The sequence below is a fragment of the Larimichthys crocea genome, chromosome I (genome assembly GCF_000972845.2).
Source record: "Larimichthys crocea isolate SSNF chromosome I, L_crocea_2.0, whole genome shotgun sequence".
Taxonomy (NCBI): Eukaryota; Metazoa; Chordata; class Actinopteri; family Sciaenidae; genus Larimichthys; species Larimichthys crocea.
In genome coordinates this window covers 9,198,589-9,221,918 of record NC_040011.1, presented here as the reverse complement: position 1 = coordinate 9,221,918, position 23,330 = coordinate 9,198,589, and the positions used below count along the sequence as shown (strand labels likewise).

General features: G+C 48.1%; 2 protein-coding genes and 1 long non-coding RNA gene across 5 annotated transcripts; 2 read left to right on the top strand and 1 right to left on the bottom strand.

Annotated features, from left to right (window-relative positions):
* Positions 1–969: 969 nt before the first annotated feature.
* Positions 970–9,751, top strand: maml1 (mastermind-like transcriptional coactivator 1). 2 transcript variants are annotated; one of them, XM_027280557.1, is made up of 6 exons: positions 970–1,388; positions 2,211–2,523; positions 5,721–7,112; positions 7,672–7,941; positions 8,029–8,155; positions 8,352–9,751. In XM_027280557.1, exons 2-6 carry the CDS (start codon positions 2,218–2,220, stop codon positions 9,377–9,379), a joined length of 3,123 nt encoding a protein of 1,040 aa, XP_027136358.1. In that variant the 5' UTR covers positions 970–1,388; positions 2,211–2,217; the 3' UTR covers positions 9,380–9,751. The 2 variants fall into 2 exon arrangements, with proteins under 2 accessions (XP_027136358.1, XP_027136357.1); XM_027280556.1 differs by having other exon boundaries at positions 970–2,523; positions 8,352–9,750.
* Positions 9,752–9,944: 193 nt separating this feature from the next.
* LOC113746142 (uncharacterized) lies at positions 9,945–12,816 on the bottom strand. Its single transcript, XR_003462625.1, has 3 exons — positions 11,631–12,816; positions 11,306–11,447; positions 9,945–11,029 (listed from the first exon to the last, which is right to left on the bottom strand). It is a non-coding gene; the product is annotated as an uncharacterized LOC113746142 (long non-coding RNA).
* A 326-nt stretch (positions 12,817–13,142) lies between these two features.
* On the top strand, positions 13,143–15,414 carry ltc4s (leukotriene C4 synthase). Of its 2 annotated transcripts, XM_010750628.3 has the most exons (5): positions 13,143–13,316; positions 13,585–13,684; positions 14,206–14,276; positions 14,350–14,431; positions 14,585–15,414. In XM_010750628.3, the coding sequence occupies exons 1-5, from the start codon at positions 13,259–13,261 to the stop codon at positions 14,724–14,726; spliced, it is 453 nt and encodes a 150-aa protein (XP_010748930.2). In that variant the 5' UTR covers positions 13,143–13,258; the 3' UTR covers positions 14,727–15,414. The 2 variants fall into 2 exon arrangements, with proteins under 2 accessions (XP_010748930.2, XP_027136520.1); XM_027280719.1 differs by having other exon boundaries at positions 13,143–13,684.
* Positions 15,415–23,330: the final 7,916 nt, after the last annotated feature.

The following is a 23,330-nucleotide window of genomic DNA, read 5'->3' as shown; positions in this document are numbered from 1 at the left end:
CAAACTTCAGAGACATGAAGCTGTGCTGGGGACAGGGGTTAGTTACAGTAATCAGCTTTCTGTCAATGTTCAACAACTACATCTCCCATGAGTCACAGGTACGCCAAGCAAATCAAAATCTGATGGGAACTTAGAGATGTGTTAAAGTTCTCCCAGATAAACCTGAAGTTTCTGATCAGAATAAAAAGACTCAATGGTTTGATCATAAATGTTTTGAGAAACTTTGAATTTCCAGGCAGAAAAAAAACACCTGGAAAGATTCAGAAAATTTCAAATTTTTGTTTGGACAGATAGTTTTAATATTTTACAGCTGTTTTCTGATGTTTTACACTTTGATGACAGGTTATTTTGTTCATGTGTCACATTTAGTGTTCAGATAATCTGTTGAACATCTGCAGACAGTTCTGTACGAGGAGTGTCCAAATGAAGTGATGAATAATTTAAGTGATATATGTGTACACATACACATCATAACTCAATACAGAGCTAAATTTAACTAAAAGTATAAGTGTTGAAATGAAGAGGCGAGACCGCTGTGTCTGTTTAATACTTGTTTGACAGATTTCATTATTTTCTACTCAGTATCTCAATATTTAGACTTTTTATTTTTAATTTTGGATTTTAAAAAATCTTTAAAAGTTATATGTGATATATAATAATGTTCTTGCCTTCATATATTTTATAGACAGTGAACATAAAGTTCCATCGTCGTGTTTAAACTTTTAATAAAATCACAAAAACAAACCTGAAATTAAAAAATAAACTGAAGCTAACCCGGAAGTGGGCGGGACTTTAAGCTTTGGCTTTTTTGTTTTTGTTTTTACTGATTTAATTTCTGCTGTCAATCATGACGTCAGCATAATTAACAGTTTGATTGCGGACATTAAAACGTTTGTTTTAATTATTTTTTATTCCTTCCGTGACTTTTTAACGGTTTTCCGTCTGACATGTCCGTTGAGGCGGACTGGAATACTCGCTCCTGATTGGCCGCCCGCGCTGTCACTCAGCGCTGAGGCGGGAGCGCGCACATTCCTCCTGATGGAAAAAAAGAGAAAGTTTCCAAGATGGCGGCGCAGCCCTGCCTGTCCGCGGGACAACAATAGAGCAGCGAGCTAACGGAGCTAACGGAGCTAACGCGGCTAACGCGGCGAGCCGCTCCTCTCTCACTTCAAACCCGACACAGCCCGACCCGGGCCGGGCCCAGGGCAGCTTCACTCCGCGGCGGCTCCTCGGGCAGAGACACGGTCAGAGTATGCCGCGTTATTCAGGCTAGCAGCTAGCTGCAGCCGAAGCTAGCCGAGCTAACGTTAGCCTGTTAGCGGCTAACAGGAGGATCAGCTGTTTGCTGGACAGATGCTGTAGGAAGAGCGGGCAGCCACACGGCCACAGTAAGTCCATTCACACCCGAACCTAAGCTGCACATGTCTGGGAAGTCTAGGCGTTTGTTTTCTAGTGCTAGCTTAAACTAAATGTTTGTTAGCTGCCGAGTCTGAAGCGTTAGCCAGGCAGCTAGCTCCCGTCCCGCTAGCCGAAGCTAACCGAACACTTAACAAAATAAAGTTTCAGGGCGAGTTTGATCCGGATCGAAGCTCCCACACTCCTAACACCAGTGTGAACAGGGGGACTGAGGTACAGGGAGGAGCGAACCCGGGCTGGGCCGAGCCGAGCCGGTTTAAGGAGCTCGGAGGATTTCAGGAATGTTCGACGCTCCAACTTTGATTTAGAGTGCAGGAATGTGCTAAGTTCACTTAGCCTGAACGGGAGACAGACAGACAGGCAGAGAGACAGACAGAGAGACAGACAGAGAGACAGACAGGCTGCTTCACTGGTTTGAACTGAAATGTAGTGTGCGGTATTTAAAGGGCTGAAGCAGCGGGCTGGTTGTGGAGGTGTATCCGAGGCTTGAGAGTTAAACTCGGCTGTAACAGACTCAGCAGCTCCGTCCTGTGTGCGTGACGAGCTCCGTAGTTTAAATGAATAACCCCGCAGGCTGAATGCTCCCGCACCCACAGACCTGCGTGTCCTCCCGGCACTGAGGCCGCTGTGACTGAAGCCGTTAGCGAGACAAAGGTCGCCTCCATGGAGCCAGCACAGGAGTCTTTGTAGAGGGCCGGGGGCGGGGGGGCAGACAGACACAGACACAAACCTGAGCCGGGAGTTTACTACAAGTCTTTATTGATGATGGCGGATTTTGTTACACCGCGACACAGCGCGGTGATGGAGAGGCTCCGCCGGAGGATCGAGCTCTTCCGGCAGCATCACAACAGCTGCGAGAGCCGCTACGAGAACGCGACGCTGGAGCGCCTGGACCTGGAGAGGCAGCAGACCTTCGCCCTGCACCAGCGCTGCCTGCAGGCCAAAGCCAAGCGCTCCAACAAGCACCGGCAGCCCCAGCCCAGCGGTGACCAGGCCGGACAGAGAGCGCCGGGCGGCGGCGGAGCAGGAGCAGGAGGAGGCGGCAGCACGGAGCACGGGGAGAGCGGAGGGACGGCGGAGCAAAGCCGGAACAACACCCTGATAGCGGTGAGTGAACACCGGCTGTAAACACAGCACGGGGGGGGGGGGCTACTACAGCCTGTCAGGGTGATGGAGCTAAAGGTGGAGGCAGGCACAGGACAACACTGAGACTGCACAGAGACTGAGACTGCACGGAGACTGAGACTGCTCGGAGACTGAGACTGCTCAGAGACTGAGACTGCACAGAGACTGAGACTGCACGGAGACTGAGACTGCACGGAGACTGAGACTGAGACTGCTCAGAGACTGAGACTGCAGGTTTGATGATGACAGCAGATTCTGACCGCCCTGGTTGTTTGTTAGTTGACGCTGCATAAACACAGCACACATGTGGACGTCCTCCCTGATGGAGACCTGCTGCTGTATCACAGCACATCAGTGTGAGTGAGGGTTCTGTTGTTGTTCTGTTGCCCTCTGACGACGTCCTTGGCTCCTTCATGAGTCTTTAGGACTTTATTTGGGTTCTGTTCGAGGTTCTGCTGGTCGGATTTTCTCGGGACTTGAAAAGAGTTTTATTTTGAAAATCAGCCAGATTCTCTACGCCGTTTCTGTGTCCCAGCCTGCTTCTGGACCGGACCACGGCGGTTCTGTACTCAGTGAAATGTGACCTTTAGGCTCACACAGAACTGCTCGCTCTGTCTATTATAATAATTTCATAAATCAGAAGACAAGTCTAGATTTTTTCTCTCCTCATTTATTTTATAAAGCAAATCTTTGTCACATTCAGGTTCTGTAATGATAATGATGATGATAATGATGATGATAATAATAATAATAGCCCTGGCTGTGGTTCTGGTTGTGGTTCTGGCTGTGGTTCTGGCTGTGGTTCCTTGAGCAGACGCAGAGTTTGGTTCATCCTGTCGAAGTGTTCTGACCTCTGCACTGTGACTCTGACAGAGAGCGCCACACCGAGACCTGGACCTGAACCCAGACCTGGTCTCTATGCGGACCCTGAGCCCTCGTCTGCACACAGAACCCTCACTGCTGTCCACAGTGATGTCATTGTGTCACCACAGTCGACCCGGACCGGACCGGTGAACGGCATCATGTTAGAACAGCTGATTGACACATTGTGTGTTTGGTTCTGTTCGTCTGGGCCAGTTTAATGTGAACGTAACTAATGAGGGTCCATTCTTCAGGAGGTTCTGGTTCCATGGCAGAGGGTCCACAGTCTGATCTCTGATGAGTCTTTGAGGTTCAGAAGGTTCTGTTGATGTTCTACTGGTTTTTAGTGGTCTTAGAGTTTAAATGGGTCTTGTAGTTCTGATGGTTCCTCTGGGCCATAGAGGTGGTTTTAGGGTTGAATAAATCTCTGTTGGACTCGAGTCTCTGTCAGAACTGTTAGAGTGAAAACACTGTGTGTTCCTGTGTGATCCGGTCTCAGGTTCTGACTCAGTCTGAACAGAAACCCCCTCGCCCCCTCACAGCTGACTCAGCACTCTCAGGAACGCCTCCACGCTGCTGAGGGGGCGGGGCTTAACCCTAACAAGACTGAGTGAACGAGCGTCACTACAGGCTGGTTCTGGTTCTGGTGTCAGAACAAACGGAGCTAACAGCAGCTACAGCTTGGTGTGTGACTTTGTTTACATTCCTGTCAGCTGATGAGTGTGACATCATAAACAGGTGACGGAACTGTAAAATCAAATCGTCCAATCAGACGCTGATAAACTGACGTGAACATTTTCTGTGGCTCGCAGAGTCGGAGAGATCAGCGACTCATCCTGAAGATATTTATCAAAGATCGACCTCTGACCTGTGAACTCCCTGTCATCAGTAACAGATCAAGACTGACTGACAGGAGGAGTCCCGGCTGTGGTCCCGGCTGTGGTCCCGGCTGTGGTCCCGGCTGTGGTCCCGGCTGGTAATTGCAGATTGATCACTTGTCAATAGACTAACAGATAATTGATAATTGTAGCAGACGTTTGTCTTCACTCAAATATAAAAATGTTTCATTTGAACAAAAACAGCTGAGTCATCGTTTGGTCCTGTTGCCGTGGTGATCTGTTCAAACTTTGGGCGTCACTTTGTTTTATGAGGGAGAACTCACCGTGCTGAATCCAGAACAGTCCAAAACTAACAAACCTGAGACCCAAGAAGAAGGTTCTGACGGCAGGTTCTGACGGCAGGTTCTGATGGGTTCTGTGGTTGTACTAACTCTAACTCAGGTGAAGTCAGCATGTTTTAACATCAGTGCAGTATAAACGCTGATCGAGCTGATTCACACCTTGATGATGACTCAGCGACACGCTGAACATTAGTCAGCAGGAAAGTGTGTGTGTGTGTGTGTGTGTGTGTGTGTGTGTGTGTGTGTGTGTGTGTGTGTGTGTGTGTGTGTGTGTGTGTGTGTGTCATTCACAAAAACACACACACAGCCTGCTGCTGGTTACTGAAGTAAAAGTACTGAAAACACAGAACTCAAACAGTAAAAGTATGTGGATAAAAGTACTCGATTACTTTCCATCGGTGGAAACTCAGTGGAGAGATTTAATGACTGAATTTTTCCTCTGCAGACAGTCAGTCAGACAGTCCATAGATACTGTGAGTTCAGTCTGGTTCTGTTCTGGACCGGTTTTGCCTGGCCCGCTCCTCACAGCTGCTGGCTGACTCGTCCGTCCAAATGTTTGGATTCTGATTTTGGCTCCGGTCGGTTCTGCAGGAAATTCTCAGCATAGTTTGGAGAAGACGTCACGTTCTGCTCGCTGTGACGCCACCGAGATACCAGAACCTCCACTAACACTGATCCGGTCCGATCAGGTCTGATCGCCACAGAGCCGCTTGCATGATAGAAGTCATGTGACCAGATGCCAATTAGACACTTTATTAGGTCCAAACTCAGACTTTTATTCTGAAAATCACAGACAGAACCAGCCAAACATCCTAATAGTTATCAGCTGACTCACCTGTCCAGTCGCCTCCTGCAGGTGTTCAGTGTTCGAGAACCCGTGTGACGATCAGCTGATGAGTTCTCTGGTCAGCTGACTGATCAGCTGTTCTCTGGAGGTTCTGAATGTTCCCATCTGTTGTGGGTCGAGCTGCACAGATGTGATCAGCTGACTGCTCTGAGGAGGGTCTTTGTTATCTGCGTTATGTAAGTCAGCCTGCAGGTCCACGTTCAGCCTGTGGCAGGTCCACGTTTCAGTGGTTCTGTTCGGTCGTGTTCACTGACGCTCAGAGTATTAATGTGGTTCTGTTTGTTTTTGCAGCTTCAGGAGACTGTGAAGAGGAAGCTGGAGAGCGCCAGTTCTCCACTGGGCAGAGATCAGGTCAACGGTTTCGGTGACGGCTTCCCGCCCAACAAGAAGGCGTGTCTGGACAACGGCACCACCAACGGCTCGCCGCTCGACTCCAAGCTCGGCATCAGCGACTCGCTGAACTCGAATGGCACGCACGGGCCGGCCGGTGAGTCGACGGATGGCGGCCGGGAGTCGGGGTCAGACTTCCACCGGAAGGAGATGAAGCAGGAGCCCGATGACATCCTGCCCATCATGCCGCCAACGGGCGGAGGCAACAACAGCCTGTTCCCGGACCTGAACCTGAACGAGCAGGAGTGGACGGAGCTGATGGAGGAGCTGAACTGCTCGGTGGCGTACGAGGACATCCAGGACATTCTCAACGACGGCTTTGAGGACCGCAAAGACCCCCTGGAGCTCGCTCCGACTCCGGGCGGTGCTGGGGCGGTGGGAGGAGGAGCAGGAGGAGCGGCAGGTGCAGGTGGAGGTCAGTCGTCTCAGGGTCTGCTCCCTCCTGACCTGGTCAGCGTGAAGTCGGAGTTCTCGCCGGCCTCGGTGGCCTTCGAGCAGGACGCTCGCACCGGCTCCCCCCATGTCAGGCCCACCTCCTCTGGGCCTCCTCCTCCTCACCCCACCAGTTCTCCCGTCGCCTCCTCCGCCGCCTCTGCCTCCTCTCCGGCTCTGCCCCCATCCCAGCCAGCTCCTCCTCCACCCAGACAGCTCCAGCCCCCTCCTAACCACCTCCTCGCTCCGGGCCCCCCGGGGCCCAAAGACCTGTCCCCGGCCCAGCAGCTGCAGCAGCTGGCGGCGCAGCAGCAGAGGGCGCAGCACCTCCACGGACAGATGCAGCACAAGCCGCCTCAGCCGGGCAACAAGTTCCACAGCGCGGGGCCCCACGCCCACCCTCCACCCTGGCCGCAGATGGCCAACACGTCTCAGAGCCCACTAGGGGGCGCGTTTGGCATGGACAAGTCCACGAGCCCCTCCCTGTACTCCCAGGACTTCAACCCCGGCACCCAGAAGCAGCTGCTGATGCCGGGTCAGCCCAACAAAGCCTCTCCCAAGGCGGCGGGGGCCGGCAGCTACATGCCGGGGCCCGCCGGACACCCCAACATGCTGGGCCACCCGGTGCCGGGGCCTCCCCTCAGCCACCCGCCGGCACCGGGGGCCCAGCAGGCCCAGAGCGCCATGCTGACCTACAACAACACCAAACCTCTGTCGCACTTTGAGGCCGGGCCTGGACCACCGCGGCCCAACGCCGCCCAGAACCACAACAAGGCGGCGCTGCTGACGCTGCTCCGACAGCAGCAACAGATCAAACAGAAGAACAGCATGAACTACCGCAAGCACATACCACACACACAGGTGAGACGCACACACACACACACACACACACACAGGTGAGACGCACACACACACACACACACACAGACAAAGCAGCCTTTTATTCAGTCTGTGTTTATTTAAAGTCATAATAATAATATTCAAATATTTGATATTAACTGATAATAAATGATTAAAGTGAAACATGTTTGACAGTCTGCTTCACTGTGAACTGTTAAACTATAATTTATATCAAACTGAACGCTGCCGCCTGCAGGAGGCGCTCTGCAGTCTGTTCATGTTGTCATGTTGTTCAATAAAGTTTTTAAACGTCGTGATTTAAATAGTTTAATTTAATCCTTCGCTAAGATAAAATAATTTATAATTATCATCACTTAATTAAATAAGTTATTTATCAGGTAAAAACATCAAACTTTATTTTATTATTGAGTCTGAAATATGAAACAGTATTTTAAAAATTATTTGAAGAAAGTATTAGAAAATTATTTAATCAGCATGCTAGAGCATGCATGCATACTCTAGCTGCGTTGCGGCTCCCCCTGGTGGAAACTTTCATCACTGCGTCTCTCCTCTCTGTCAGGACCAGAACTCGTACCCGGCTCCTCCACACGGGCCGGGCCCAGCAAACGCCATGACGTCGGCGCCCGGAAACAACGCCATGGCGGCTCAGCCGGGGCCAGCCAACGCCATGGCGGGTAACCATGGTAACACAGCGTACCTGAACAGCCAGGCGGCGGTGGCGGCGGCGCTGAAACAACAACAGCAGCAGCATCAACAGCAGATCCTGGAACAGCAGAAACACCAACAGCAGCAGCACTACATCCAGAGACAGCAGCTCATGGCTGAACAGGTACGAACACGGGTCAGAACACGAGGCCCGGATCATTATAACCTGCAGGGGGAGCTGTTTGTTTACACTGACCTGTCTGTCTGTCAGGAGAAGCAGCGACAGGACCAGCAGCTGCAGAGACACCTGACCCGACCTCCTCCACAGTACCAGGACCAGCCGGGACAACCGGCCAATCAGAACCCTTTCCCACAGCAACCGGTCAACCAGTTTACAGGTGAGACTTTCACAGTGTCTGATCCGGTCGACCCGGTTCTTCTGGTCCTTCTTGTTGTTGAGGACAAACGGCCTCTGTTCGTCTCTCGTGTGTAAATAAAGTTGACCTCAGATTTGACTGTAGCCATGACAACCAAGCAAACCAATAACGAACGCTCAGACAACCTTTCACACGGTTATGTTCTTCTTCTTCACAGCTTCCTCTCAGCCAATGGGAAGCGTCGGCTCCATGGGAGGCCCCGCCCCCGGATCCCAGCGTATGTTCCCTCAGAACCAAGGCATGATGGGTATGAACATGGGCCAGGGTGGCGGGCCGGCAGGCGGCGTGGCTCCGCCCCCGGCGGCGAGTCAGGCTGACATTGCGATGTCATCGTGTGGCAGTGGCGGAGGGGGTGGGGCTAACGTGGACGTGCAGCAGGTGCTCTACAACAACATGAACCTTCACCCCGCCCACCCGGGCCACGCGCCACAGCAGGCGGGCCTTCAGCGCCAGCCGCTGGGCGCCATGAGCGCCCCCTACAGGCAGAACCTGCTGGCTCAGCAGCAGCAGCACCTGAAGGCGCAGCCCAACGCCACCATGTTGAAGCAGCAGCAGCTCGCCGCCGCCGCTCGCATGCCGGGCTCCATGCAGAACAGCATGGGAGCTAGCCTGCCTGGGTCCATGCCCGGCGCCATGCAGGGCACCCAGAGCGCCGCCTGGCAGCAGCAGCTGGCCAATCAGCCGCCGTCTGGCAACGCCTTCAACAACCCGCCCAACAGCTTCCACATGCAGCAGCAGGCACGCATTCCCAAGATGCCGCCCGGCGCCACGCCCTTCGGAGCCAACCCAGGCGGGCGTCCGATGGGCGGGCTGAGCGCCGGGCAGCAGATGATGCAGACAAACATGGCGGCGCAGCAGCAGAGGGCGCCGCCTAACACTCAGAGCCTCGGCCAGCCGATGGCCAATCAGCAGCAGACTCAACAACAGGCCAATCAGAACCAGACTGTCCTCCCCGACCTCGCCACGTTCGGACAGCCGCAGGGCAACGGGCGCCCGGGGCTGCCGTGTAACCAAGGTTACCAGGTGAGCCGGACGGCCACTCAGCAGCAGCAGGTGTCGTTTGGCTACAACGTGGCGTCGGGCAGCTTCGCCGGCGAGAGCGAGCTGGTCGACTCGCTGCTGAAGGGCCAGAGCACGCAGGAGTGGATGGCTGACCTCGACGAGCTGCTCGCCAGCCACCACTAGTCCCACGCACCTGGAGCACCGGGACTGGCCCCACCCCACTCCCACAGGCTGACCAATCAGCTGCTGCGAGGAGGTTCGGTGGTTCTGGTGGGTCCAGAGACAGAACAGTTCTGTTCACATGGTCGTATTCAGACTACTGAGCCTACAGCGCCACCTACAGACACCAACCAACACGTAGAATGGACACTTCATAAGCCCCGCCCCCCACTCGCTCTGTGCTCCAATCAGAGTTGAGCTAGCCTCGGTCAACTTCCTGTGCTTCAAAAATAAGTCACACCTTAAGTTAGCTAGTGTTAGCATAATGTTAGTTAGCTAATGTTAGCATTATGCTAGTTAGCTAGTGTTAGCATAATGCTAGTTAGCTAGTGTTAGCATTATGCTAGTTAGCTAGTGTTAGCATTATGCTAGTTAGCTAATGTTAGCATAATGCTAGTTAGCTAGTGTTAGCATTATGCTAGTTAGCTAGTGTTAGCATTATGCTAGTTAGCTAGTGTTAGCATAATGCTAGTTAGCTAGTGTTAGCATTATGCTAGTTAGCTAGTGTTAGCATTATGCTAGTTAGCTAATGTTAGCATAATGCTAGTTAGCTAGTGTTAGCATTATGCTAGTTAGCTAGTGTTAGCATTATGCTAGTTAGCTAGTGTTAGCATAATGCTAGTTAGTTAATGTTAACATAATGCTAGTTAGCTAGTGTTAACATTATGCTAGTGATCAGCTAACGCGTGGCTAACATGTAGCATATCTAAGTACAGGAAGTTGACTGAGGCTTGCTCAGCTGTGATTGGAGCGTAGACAAAGGGGGCGGAGCTTAATAAATGTCATTTAAAGGCCATTCTGCTGTTTCTGCACGTTTGACTGTCCAAAGAGTTTCTCATGACTGAACCTCATTTCAATATTCGTGTATGCAAATGAGCAAACGAACGCCGCTGCACAGACGGAATATTTACATATGGACAGTACGCCATGTTTGTTTTGTTTATGGAAATGACCTGCGGCGTGTCAGCGCCCACTTCCTGTTCTCGAGTGTCAAGGTCGACTTTGGTTTCAGTCAGATCATGAGCGAACGTTGGAGGAACGTTAGAAAAACGTGCAGAAACGGTTTGTTCCTTTTAAATTCTGAAGTTTACAAACTGACGGACTGAAAGTCATCCACACATTTCTGTTTCCTGTTTCCACTTCCTGCTGGCTGACACTCTGACGCTAACGTTTCAGTAACATTACAACAACGTCAGACATCTTCTGACCTGTGCGAGTGTCAGGACACAGACAACCTACCGACAACCTACAGACGACATACCGACAATCTACAGACATACAGACGACCTACCGACATACAGACGACCTACAGACAACCTACCGACAACCTACAGACGACATACAGACAACCTACCGACAACCTACAGACGACCTACAGACAACCTACCGACAACCTACAGACGACATACAGACAACCTACCGACAACCTACAGACGACCTACAGACAACCTACCGACAACCTACAGACGACATACAGACAACCTACCGACAACCTACAGACGACCTACAGACAACCTACCGACAACCTACAGACGACATACAGACAACCTACCGACAACCTACAGACGACCTACAGACAACCTACCGACAACCTACAGACGACATACAGACAACCTACCGACAACCTACAGACGACCTACAGACAACCTACCGACAACCTACAGACGACATACAGACAACATACAGACGACCTACCGACATACCGACAACCTACCGACATACCGACAACCTACAGACATACCGACAACCTACAGACGACATACAGACATACAGACGACCTACCGACATACAGACAACCTACCGACAACCTACAGACGACATACCGACAATCTACAGACATACAGACAACCTACCGACATACAGACAACCTACCGACGACATACCGACAACCTACCGACGTACAGACGACCTACCGACGACCTACCAACAACCTACCGACATACAGACAACCTACCGACGACATACCGACAACCTACCGACCTACAGACGACCTACCGGCGACATACTGACAACCTACCCACATACAGACAACCTACCCACATACAGACAACCTACCTACAACCTACAGACAACCTACCGACGACCTACCAACAACCTACCGACATACAGACAACCTACCGACCTACAGACAACCTACTGACGACATACTGACAACCTACCGACCTACAGACAACCTACCGACAACCTACAGACAACCTACCGACATACAGACAACCTACCGACAACCTACAGACAACCTACCGACAGCGCACAGACAACACATCAACATGAAGCGTTAAACTCTGGTCAGCTGACACCTTTCCACTTCCTGTCAGACCAACAGGAAACAGGACATGAACCCTTTAAACTGTCTCACTGTATTTAATCAAAGTTCTGGTTCTGACCTCAGAACCTTTGTCACTGTTTCAAACTTCAGACAGCGAGTCGACGCTGAACATCGACGCGGTGTCGAGTTGAGTCCACACGGTTCTCGTGACGCCGATGTTCATCGTCTGATTCCCCGTCTGAACTTTGACCTTTAACCCTGACGCCAGTCTGTGAGCGACCTTTAAGGCGGACCTGTGACCCGGTGGTCGTGTTTTAAGGCGGACCTGTGACCCGGTCTCTATCTGCTGTACTGTTGGACTGGTTCTGTGTTCTCCGTTGCTCTCCGTGTCTCGGGGCGGTTCTCCCGTCTTTGTCCTGCCGGTTCTTCTTCCTCCAGAGTGGTTCAGCCTGCCGGGCTCTCTGGGTTGACCCGTTGTGGTCAGGTTCTGTGTAAATGTCTATAAATATATTTTTTGTATGTAAGCCTTTCCTAATGACGTGGAGAAGATAGAAGTTATTTTTATATATTGCAGCTGATGTTTTGTAAGTATTTTCTACTTTTGATATTCTCTGTAAAACAAGAGTATTATGTAAATATAGTTCTTTAGAAACACACCGACTCTGTGTGTGTGTGTGTGTGTGTGTGTGTGTGTGTGTGTGTGTGTGTGTGTGGGTGATTTGTTTATGACCTCAACAGAAAATATCAACAACCTCCTCCAACATCACAACAACATGTTACATTAATCCGAAGGCAGAACTCTTAAGTCCACCTTAAGTCCACCTTAAGTCCTTCATCACAAGTGTTAGCTATGCGTTAGCTGCATCTGCTAATTAACCACTGATGTAAATTAGCACATTAATTAGCTACAGAGCAAAATGCTACATATGAGTTCAAATGGAATCAGATTTAACGTTAGCTAACTTACAATTAATAGAGATTTAGAGTTAGCTAGCACTTAGCTACCAATGGCTAACGCAAAAAGTGACGACATATAAAATCTACAGAGAGACTGAAGTCTGGTGACATCAGCTACATGCTAACTGTCAACAGGTCATCCACATCAGCTGGTTAGCTCGTGATGTGCTAACGTTAGCTCGTGTTGTGCTAATGTTAGTTCGTGTTGTGCTAACGTTAGCTCGTGTTGTGCTAACGTTAGCTCGTGTTGTGCTAACGTTAGCACAACACGAGCTAACGTTAGTAACTTCAGGTGATTTCTTCTTCTTCGTCTTAAATCAGAAATTGTTTCTTTAAATCTCAAAAGTTTAAAAGCAGAAATCCAAACTCTTGTTTCCTGTTTGCTGTACCTGTTGGTGAGTTTAGGCTCCGCCCCCTGCAGGTGTTCTCTCTCTCTGTCTCTCTCTCTCGCTCTGTCTCTCTCTCTCTCTCTCTCTCTCTCTCTGTCTCTCTCTCTCTCTCGCTCTCTCTCTCTCTCGCTCTTGCTCCCTCCCTCTCTCTGTGTGTTACCGTCTGTATTTCCTGTCAGTGCTCAGGTGTGTCTCAGTCTCACCTGTCTGTCTGTCTGTCTGTCTGACTCGATGATGGAGGAGACAGTCGGCCTCGCCGCGGTGACCGTGCTTGGCGTCCTGGAGCAAGGTAAGCTGGGAAATGTGAGTGTAGATGGACAGGTGATGAAACATGAAGGCTGCAGGTGATTAATTAGATTAATTAGATGTTGAGTCTGTTCTGAGTTCATTGGATGTTTTTAGTTTTTAACTCGTCTTTATTTAAATGATTTGATCCCCGAGCGTCGCCTCGTTTGTTTATTTGACTGTTTTTATGAATCGACTTTGCATTTTCTACAAACACAGTTTGAACTTTGAGCTGCTGCTGTGTGTGTGTGTGTGTGTGTGTGTGTGTGTAGCGTATTTCTCTCTGCAGGTGATCTACTCCAGGAGGAAGCACTCCGTGTCTCCGCCCGCCACCTCTGGGCCGCCGGAGTTTGAGCGAGTGTTCAGAGCTCAGTGAGTCTTTAGTCGTCACTTCATTAAGAGTTTCTAATTGTGCTAATTAGAATATTCAAATGTTTTTGTAGCATGTTAAAATGTCTTAAATCATAATTTTATAAATTAGCTGAAACAGTATTAATGTAATAAAATGCTAATTAAGTTTAATTTAAACATTTGTTTTAAAAGCATCTCTGAAGCTCGACCAGAGACAGAACAGAGCGCTTCGTTAATATTAATGAGCCTCTCTCTCTCTGCTCTGATTGGCTGTAGTCAGGTGGGCTGTTCTGAGGGGGTGTGGCTGAGGGCGGGGCCTGTGTAGTAGTGATGTCACAACCTCACAAAAGTCCCAACGGCTCGTTTCGAATGTGTTTTTATATTTCGTATCCGCACAGAGACCTGCTTTATGATAAACAATTAAAAACCTCTTTGTCTCAGAGGCTTCGGCCCGGTCCGGTCCGGCTGCTGACCCGGTTCTGTTAGCAGCAGTTAATTAGCAGTTAGCTAAAGCTAGCTGTCCTCTTCCTGTTTGTGTTCAGAGCAAACTGTTCCGAGTACTTCCCGATCTTCATCGTCGTCCTGTGGACGTCCGGAGTCTTCTTCAGTCAAGGTGATCCAACACAGAACCAGAGACCGTTTGGACCTCACATGAGCCTGTCTAACTGAACCTGTCTGTCTCTCAGGTCTGTCCTCAGTCTGCGGTCTTCTCTATCTTCACGCTCGTCTTCGATACTTCAGAGGATATTCACAGTCAGCACAAGGACGGTGAGACACACCCCGCCTCTGAGTCTAAAGGTTCTGTTTGAGGGTTCTGTTGGTTCTGTCTGAGGGTTCTGTTGGTTCTGTCTGAGGGTTCTGTTGCTTCTGTCTGAGGTTCTGTTGGTTCTGTCTGAGGTTCTGTTGGTTCTGTCTCTGTAGTCTGGCTCCGCTGTACTTCAGCGCTCAGGTTCTGTGGGCTCTGATCGGGTTCTCGTCTCTCGGCGTCGTCTTCACGTTCTGCCGGGTCTACCTGAACCTGGACCTGCTGCATGGGCTCTGCTGCGCCCTGAACCTCGTCTGAAGGAGCTGACGGAGGTCGAAGGTCACGAGGATGTCATGACATCATGACGGAGAAAATTAAGCTGAAACGAAGCTTCAACGTTTATCTAACGTTTATCTAACGTTTATTTGTTTTTGAATTTTTATTTAATAATTTATTTCTTTTGTAAAGTTTGTCACATTTCAGATTTAATAACAATATAAAATCTTAAATCATTAAAATCAGTTTTGTCTTGAACGCAGACTCTGATTGGTCTGAAGTCACGTGACCACGACCTGTGCATGTTTCTGATTGGTTGATTACTTTGTGTTTTTATATGATTGGATGTTTTTTTTACATTTTTTAATGATGATGATAAAGTCGACCTTTGACCTCTGCTGACTGAACTCTGTGACTCCACCTGTCCACCAGGTGTCTCTCTGTCCTGGTCTCATGTTTGACCACATGGGGGCGCTCTGTCACCTGAAGAAGAATTTATTTAAATAAAATGATAAAAATAAACATGAAGACAAACAGCTGATCAGATTCAGACGAGTTTTTCCACTTCCAGGGTACAAAAGAAGGAAAAGCCTACGTCCTTTCCTAGACCTCGATGGAAAATGTCTCAAGGTCATAAGGACAGATGTGAAGGAGAGGAGATGAGGACAGATGTGAAGGAGAGGTGATGAGGACAGATGTGAAGGAGAGGTGATGAGGACAGATGTGAAGGAGAGGACATGAGGACAGATGTGAAGGAGAGGACATGAGGACAGATGTGAAGGAGAGGAGATGAGGACAGACGTGAAGGACAGATGTGAAGGAGAGGAGATGAGGACAGATGTGAAGGAGAGGCGATGAGGACAGACGTGAAGGAGAGGAGATGAGGACAGACGTGAAGGAGAGGAGATGAGGACAGATGTGAAGGAGAGGAGATGAGGACAGATGTGAGGAGAGGGATGAGGACAATGTGAGGAGAGGAGATGAGGGACAGAGTGAAGGAGAGAGATGAGGACAGAGTGAAGGAGAGGGATGAGGACAGATGTGAAGCGAGAGATGATGAAGCGTGAAGGAGGGGATGAGGACAGAGTGAAGGAGAGGAGATGAGGACAGACGTGAGAGGGAGAGGAGTGAGGACAGATATGAGGAGAGGAGATGAGGACAGAGTGTGAAGGAGAGTGATGAGGACAGATGTGAAGGAGAGGGATGAGGACAGACGTTGAAGGAGAGTGATGAGGAAGATGTGACAGGAGGGAGATGAGGACAGACGTGAAGGAGAGGAGATGAGGACAGAGGTGAAGGAGAGGTAGATGGAGGACAGATTGTGAAGGAGAGGACAGTGAGGACAGATGTGAAGGAGAGGACATGAGGACAGAGTGAAGGAGAGGAGATGAGGAGTTAGGAGTCGACTGCTCTCACCTCTTCGTCATGAAGCGACGGTGAATGTGTTGACTGATCTGTGGTAAAACTACAAAGTCCAGAGATGGACCCAAAACGCTCCTCTGAGATCCTTCCTGGATCCTCCCCGCGCTCTGACCGTGTTGTTTGCTGCAGGAAAGTCAACTGTGACGTCATCATCAGTCAGAGTGTCATGTATAATGTATTGTCCAGCTTGTCACAGAACAGATGAAGTGTTGTGCTCTATGCTCCTTATGCTCCTTGCATGCCACTCATTCCCTCCTGTCCCCCACCCAACACCCATATTAGCAATCTGTTATGCGCCAAAAGATCTCATGAGCCGAATCAGCAACGGGAACTTTATGAGGATCTGCACGGACGCGGATGCACAGTTCCAAACAGTTTGGACTCTGTGGTGAACAGCGAGACACAGGCAACAACACAACACACAATATCAGAGTGACATCACGCAACGTATGTTCATGTCCACACAATGATCAGAGTGTGACATCACGGCAACACGTGTTCATGTCCACACAATGATCAGAGTGACATCCAGTCAACACGTATGTTCATGTCCCACAATGATCAGAGGTGACATCACGGAACACGTATTTTCTATGTCCAAACAATGATCAGAGTGACATCACGTCAACACGATGTTCATGTCCCACAATGATCAGAGTGACATCACGTCAACACGTATGTTCAATGTCCACACATGATCAGAGTGACATCACGGCAACACGTAGTTCTGTCCACAGCTCTCTGCAGCTTCTCCTGCTTTGCTAAAGGATCAAACAGTGTTTGTACATATACAATCTGTCAGAGGTGCATTGTGGGTAAATATCTGCTGTATTTATAGAGTTTCTATGAGCACACACACACACACACACACACACACACACACACAGGTATGTGCTGTATGCTCACACACACACACACACACACACACACACACAGGTATGTGCTGTATGCTCACACACACCCTTCACATGTTTCACAACCACACAGTTCATGTTGTGGAAGTGTGTGTGTATTTTTGTCTCTCTCTCTTGGACGAGCTGCAGTTGTTTTTTCCAACAGCTGAGCGACGTCATGACGTCATACTGAAGTACAAATACTCGAGTAAAGTACCTGAAACTACTCAAGTACTTAGTTACTTTACACCACCACAGCAACAAACAAAGGGAAACTGCTGCCAACTGTAGCTGCTGTTAGCTCAGTTTGTTAGCTGCTGTTAGCTCAGTACGTTAGCTGTGTTAGCTCAGTTTGTTAGCTCAGTTTGTTAGCTCAGTACTTTAGCTGCTGTTAGCTCGTTTAGATGCGTTAGCTCAGTTGTTAGCTGCTGTTAGCTTAGTTGTTAGCTCAGTTTGTTAGCTGCTGTTAGCTCAGTTGGTTAGCTCAGTTGTTAGCTCAGTCGTTAGCTGCTGTTAGCTCAGTTTGTTAGCTCATACGTTAGTTGCTGTTAGCTCAGTTTGTTAGCTCATGTTAGCTAGTTTGTTAGCTTAGTTTGTTGTTCAGTTGTTAGCTGCTGTTAGCTCAGTTGTTAGCTGCTGTTAGCTCAGTTTGTTAGCTGGTTAGCTCAGTTGTTAGCTCATTTGTTAGCGCATGTTAGCTCAGTTGTTTAGTTAGTTTGTTAGCTCAGTTGTAGCTCAGTTTGTTAGCTCATGTGAGCTCAGTTGTTAGCTCAGGTTGTTAGCTCAGTTGTTAGCTCATTTTGTAGCTGCGGTTAGCTCAGTTGTTAGCTGCGTTGTTAGCTCAGTTTGTTAGCTCAGTTTTTAGCTCAGTACGTTAGCTGCTGTTAGCTCAGTGTTGCTCAGTTTGTTAGCTCATGTTAGCTCAGTTGTTTAGCTTAGTTTGTTAGCTCAGTTTGTTAGCTGCTGTTTAGCTCAGTTTGTTGCTGCTGTTAGCTCAGTTTGTTAGCTCATGTGGCTCATTTTGTTAGCTCAGTTTGTTAGCTCAGTTTGTTAGCTCATGTGAGCTCAGTTTGTTAGACTCAGGTTTTAGTCCAGTTTGTTAGCTCAGGTTGTTAGCTCATGTAGCTCAGTTTGTTAGCTCAGTTTGTTTAGCTCATGTTAGCTCAGTTTGTTTAGCTCATTTGTTAGCTAGTTTGTTAGCTCATGTTAGCTCAGTTTGTTAGCTCAGTTTGTAGCTCAGTTTGTTAGCTCATGTTAGTCAGTTTGTTAGCTCAGTTTGTTAGCTTTTTGTTTTAGCTCAGTAGTTAGCTGTGTTGCCTCCAGTTTGTTAGCTCAGTTTGTTAGCTCATTTGTTAGCCAGTCGTTAGCTGCTGTAGCTCAGTTGTTAGCTCAGTTTGTTAGCTCATGTTAGCTCAGTTTGTTAGCTTCGTTTGTTAGTCAGTTTGTTATCTGTTAGCTCAGTTGTTAGCTGCTGTTAGCTCAGTTTGTTAGCTCATGTTAGCTCAGTTTGTTTAGCCTCAGTTTGTTAGCTCATGTTGGCATCGGTTGCTCAGGTTGTTAGCTCAGTTGTTAGCTCATGTGAGCTCATTTTGTTAGCTCGGTTGTTAGCTCCGTTTGTTAGCTCAGTTTGTAGCTCATGTTAGCTCAGTTTGTTCAGCTAGTTTGTTAGTCCTGTTAGCTCAGTTTTGTTAGCTCCGTTTGTTAGCTCATGTTAGCTCAGTTTGTTTCAGCTCCGTTTGTTAGCTACTTGTTAGCTCAGTTTGTTAGCTCAGTTTGTTAGCTCCAGTTTGTTAGCTAGTTTTAGCTCAGTTGTTTAGCTGCTGTTAGCTCAGTTTGTTAGCTCAGTTGTAGCTGCTGTTAGCTCAGTTTGTTAGCTGCGTTATCTCAGTTTGTTAGCCCTCAGTTTGTTAGTCTGCTGTTAGCTCAGTTTGTTAGCCTGCTAGTTAGTCCGTCTGTTAGCTGCTGTTTAGTCAGTTTGTTAGCTCAGGGTTTGTTAGCTGCTGTTAGCTCAGTTTGTTAGCTGCTGTTAGCTCAGTCGTTAGCTGCTGTTAGCGACACTGAAACTGATTTATTGTGATGTTGCTTTAAGTAACGTGTCACTTTCCTGTTTCCACGCCAGCTGATCCTGTTAAGACTTAATGCGATTGGTGATCCGAGAGAGAACGTGCTAACGTGACAGACGCTATCGGATCAGAGCTACAAGCCAAAAGATTAAAACGGACACCGAGTCGGAGTTTCACCTGCTGATACACCCTGAGACACAAAACACAGTCACAGGACATTAACTAGTAATTTACTCAAGTACAAATCTCAATACTTGTACTTTACTGGGTTTGTCCTAAAGTACACAGTGTGGTATTTTGTAGTTTTTTTGCTAATATGTGAACAGATAACAACGTTACACTAACGTTATGTAACGTCTCGTGTTCGGCACTTCCTGCCTCGTTTTGTCGTCGTGAAACGCAGGAAGATAAGAAGTCAGCTTGTTGTTGGAAACCAGACTACAGTGCCAGGTTTTGACAGTCTGAGGACGTCTCAGAGACTCGTCCAGGTTTAGACAGTCTGGGACGTCTCAGAGACTACGTCCAGGTTTTAGAACAGTCTGGGACGTCACGGAGACTACGTCCAGGTTTTAGACAGTCTGAGGGACGTCACGGAGACTACGTTCCCAGGTTTTAGACAGTTGGGACGTCAGTGCGAGAGACTACGTCCAGGTTTTAGACGTCTGCGGGGACGTCACGGAGACTACGTCCAGGTTTAGACAGTCTGCGGGACGTCCACGAGCTACTCCAGGTTTAACCGCTTCGGGACGTCGAGACTCGTCCAGGTTTTAGACAGTCTGAGGACGTCACAGGAGACTACGTCAGGTTTTAGACGTCGGGGGCGTTGACTTGTTGTCTAATGTTGTCCTTGCGGCGGCGTTTACTCGGGTGGTAGAGCAGCCGTCCCGTGTGTGAAGGGTTAGGAAGCCCTTCGCTGTGGAAGCCGAGGTTTCGAATCCGGACCTGTGGCTCTTTCCCCCGCATCTCTGTCTCTCTGTCTGTCCTCTCCACATGTCACTCTTAATCTGTCTCTGTCAAAATAAAAAATAAAGCTTAAACAGGACAAAGAAATCTTGTTGTCGTTGCTGCTGCAGATTCGAGTGTGTTGACTTTGTGTCTCAAGTTGACTGAGGCGTCTTTCCAACGGGACATGGACTCTGTTGTGGTTGTGGTGGTCTGCAGGAAATGAAGTCAGTCGATGTGATGTCTCTAACCGTAAACACGTGTGTGCGTGTACCTGCTGTTCTAGGCCCTGAGTCCTCACAGCCAGCAGGACGTCCTGTGTGTGTTTTACGAGCTTATGTTTCGCTCACTTGAAATCCCTAAAAACTGCAGCCGAGCAACTGTGGCGCTTTAATTAATAACATGTTATTAATCTGAGCACACACACACACACACACCCACACACAGTGTGACATCCGCTGTTAAAAGTTGATGATGTCACAGGTTTAATGGGACGATTCAGACGGTCGCAGAAGTGATGTCATGCTAACAGAAGCTAAAGCTAATGGGGCCATGTCATGATATAATGCTAACGAAACTAAAGCTAACTGGGTCCATGTTGTTGATTAATTGCTAACAGAGCTAAAGCTAACTGGTCCCATGTCATGATATAATGCTAACTGAAGCTAAAGCTAACGGGTCCAATGTTGTGATATAATGCTAACTGAAGCTAAAGCTAGCGGGTCCCATGTCGTATTTAATGTAACAGAGCCTAAAGCTAACGGGTCCCATGTTCGTGATATAATGCTGAACCAGAAGCTAAAGCTGAATGGTCCCATGTCATGGATAATGCTACTGAAGCTAAGCTAACGGGTCCAATGAATTTGTGATATAATGCTAAACTGACGCTAAAGCTAGCGGGGTCCCAGGTCGTGATATATGCTAACAAGCTAAGCTAACGGGCCATGTTCGTGATATAATGCTAACCGAGAAGCTAAGCTAATGGTCCCCCAGTCGTTGATATAATGCTACCCAGAAGCTAAGCTAACGGGTCCCATAGTCGGGTATAAATGCTAACAGAAGACTAAAGCTACGGGTCCCAGTCGTGATTATTGCTAAGAAGCAAAGCATAACGGGCCATCCGTCGTGATCTATGCTAACAGAAGCTAAATTAAACGGGTCCCATGTCGGTTCAAACACCCGTGAAAATGTGCCGTGACGCACCACAGGCCGCCGACCGCAGGGTGCGGTGCTTCATCTGCTGCCCTTTCAGGAACCACCTCGGAGATTTTGTAACGATTGAAAGGCCAGTTAAAGCAATGCTAATTTAGCCTGACACTGTTAGCTTTCGCTTCTGTTAGCCTTCATACTCAACGACCTGGGACCATTTATCTTTAGCTTCTTTTAGCTTATATCACCAACATGGGACCCGTTAGCTTTATCTTCTGTTAGCATTATATCACAACATGGGACCAGTTAGCTTTGGCTTCTTTTAGGCATTCTATCAAACCTGGGGACCAGTTAGCTAGCCTCGTTAGCATTATATCAACAACATGGTACCATTAGCTTTAGCTTTTCTTATAGCATTATCTCACAACATGGGACCAGTAGCTTTAGCTTCTGTTAGCCTATATCACAACATGAACCTGTTAGCTTTAGCTTCTGTTAGCTTATATCACGGACTGGGACCATTTAGCTTTTGTCAGCAATTTATAAACATGGCCGTTAGCAGATGTTAATATACACACATGGGACCTGTTACGCTTTAGCCTCAGTTCGCATTATATCACACACACTGGGACCAGTTAGCTTAGCTTCTGTTAGCATTATATCACCATGGGACCAGTTAGCTTTAGCTTCTGTTAGCTTATAATCCCGACATGGGACCATTAGCTTTAGCTTTGTAGCTTATATAAAAGCACAACATGGGACCTGTTAGCTTTAGCTTCTGTTAGCATTATATCACAACTGGGACCTGTTAGCTTTCGCTTCTGTTAGCATTATATCACAACAGGACCAGTTAGCTTTAGCTTCTGTTAGCCATATATACGGAACAGGGACCTGTTAGCTTTAGCCTTTGTTAGCATTATATCACAACATGGGGACCTGTTAGCTTTAGCTTCTTTAGCATTAATATCACGCATGGGACCATTTAGCTTTAGCTTTGTAGCATTATACACGACATGGACCCGTTAGCTTTAGCTTCTGTTAGCATATATCACAACATGGGACCTGTTAGCTTTAGCTTCTGTTAGCATTATATCACGACATGGGACCGTTAGCTTTAGCTTTGTTAGCATTATATCACGACATGGGACCCGTTAGCTTTAGCTTCTGTTAGCATTATATCACGACATGGGACCTGTTGCTTTAGCTTCTTTAGCATTATATCACGACATGGGACCGTTAGCTTAGCTTAGCTTCTGTTAGCATTATCACAACATGGGCCGTTAGCTTTAGCTTCGTTAGCATTATACAGACATGGGACCAGTTAGCTTTAGCTTCTGTTAGCATTATATCACGACACTGGGACCGTTAGCTTTAGCTTTCTGTTAGCATTATATCACAACATGGGAACCTATTTACTTTGCTTCAGTTGCTTCGATATATCACAGACATGGGACCTGTTAGCTTTAGCTTCTGTTAGCATATATCACAACATGGGACCGTTAGCTTTAGCTTCTGTTAGCATTATATCCCGGACATGGGGAACCTGTTAGCTTTAGCTTTGTTGCATTATATCACGACATGGGACCAGTTAGCTTAGCTTCTTTAGCTTCATATCACGACATGGACCTAGCTTAGTCTGTTCGCATATCAGAATGGACCGTAGCTTATCTTCTGTTAGCATTATATCACGAACATGGGGACCGTTAGCTTAGCTTCTGTAGCATTATAACACGACAGGGACCGGTAGCTTTAGCTTCTGTTAGCATTATATCACGACATGGGGACCGTTATGCTTTGCTTCTGTAGCATTATATCACGACATGGGACCCGTTGCTTTAGCTTCTGTTAGCTATATCACGACATTGGGAACCGTTATCTTAGCTTCTGTTTAGCATTATATCACGACCTGGAACCCAGTTAGCTTTAGCTTCTGTTGCATTATTCATCACGGACTGGGACCGTTAGCTTTAGGCTCTGTTAGCATTATATCACGACTGGGACCCGCTAGCTTTACGCTCAGTTAGCATATATCAAATTCACAGTAGTATCATTGGACCCGTTCGCTTTAGCTTCTGTTAGCATTATATCACGAATGGGACCTGTTAGCTTTAGCTTCTGTTAGCATTATAATCACGACATGGGACCGTTAGCTTTAGCTTCAGTTAGCATTATATCCA

What these genes read in the sequence shown, in the direction of transcription:
- maml1 (XM_027280556.1), top strand. Translation starts at nt 2,179, where the DNA reads ATGATGGCGGATTTTGTTACACCGCGACACAGCGCGGTGATGGAGAGG. An exon ending in GGAACAACACCCTGATAGCG is followed by an intron (nt 2,524 to 5,720) that starts GTGAGTGAACAC and finishes TTGTTTTTGCAG; the next exon opens with CTTCAGGAGACTGTGAAGAG. An exon ending in AGCAGCTCATGGCTGAACAG is followed by an intron (nt 7,942 to 8,028) that starts GTACGAACACGG and finishes TCTGTCTGTCAG; the next exon opens with GAGAAGCAGCGACAGGACCA.
- ltc4s (XM_027280719.1), top strand. Translation starts at nt 13,500, where the DNA reads ATGAATCGACTTTGCATTTTCTACAAACACAGTTTGAACTTTGAGCTG. An exon ending in GAGCGAGTGTTCAGAGCTCA is followed by an intron (nt 13,685 to 14,205) that starts GTGAGTCTTTAG and finishes GTTTGTGTTCAG; the next exon opens with AGCAAACTGTTCCGAGTACT. An exon ending in TCACAGTCAGCACAAGGACG is followed by an intron (nt 14,432 to 14,584) that starts GTGAGACACACC and finishes CTGTCTCTGTAG; the next exon opens with TCTGGCTCCGCTGTACTTCA.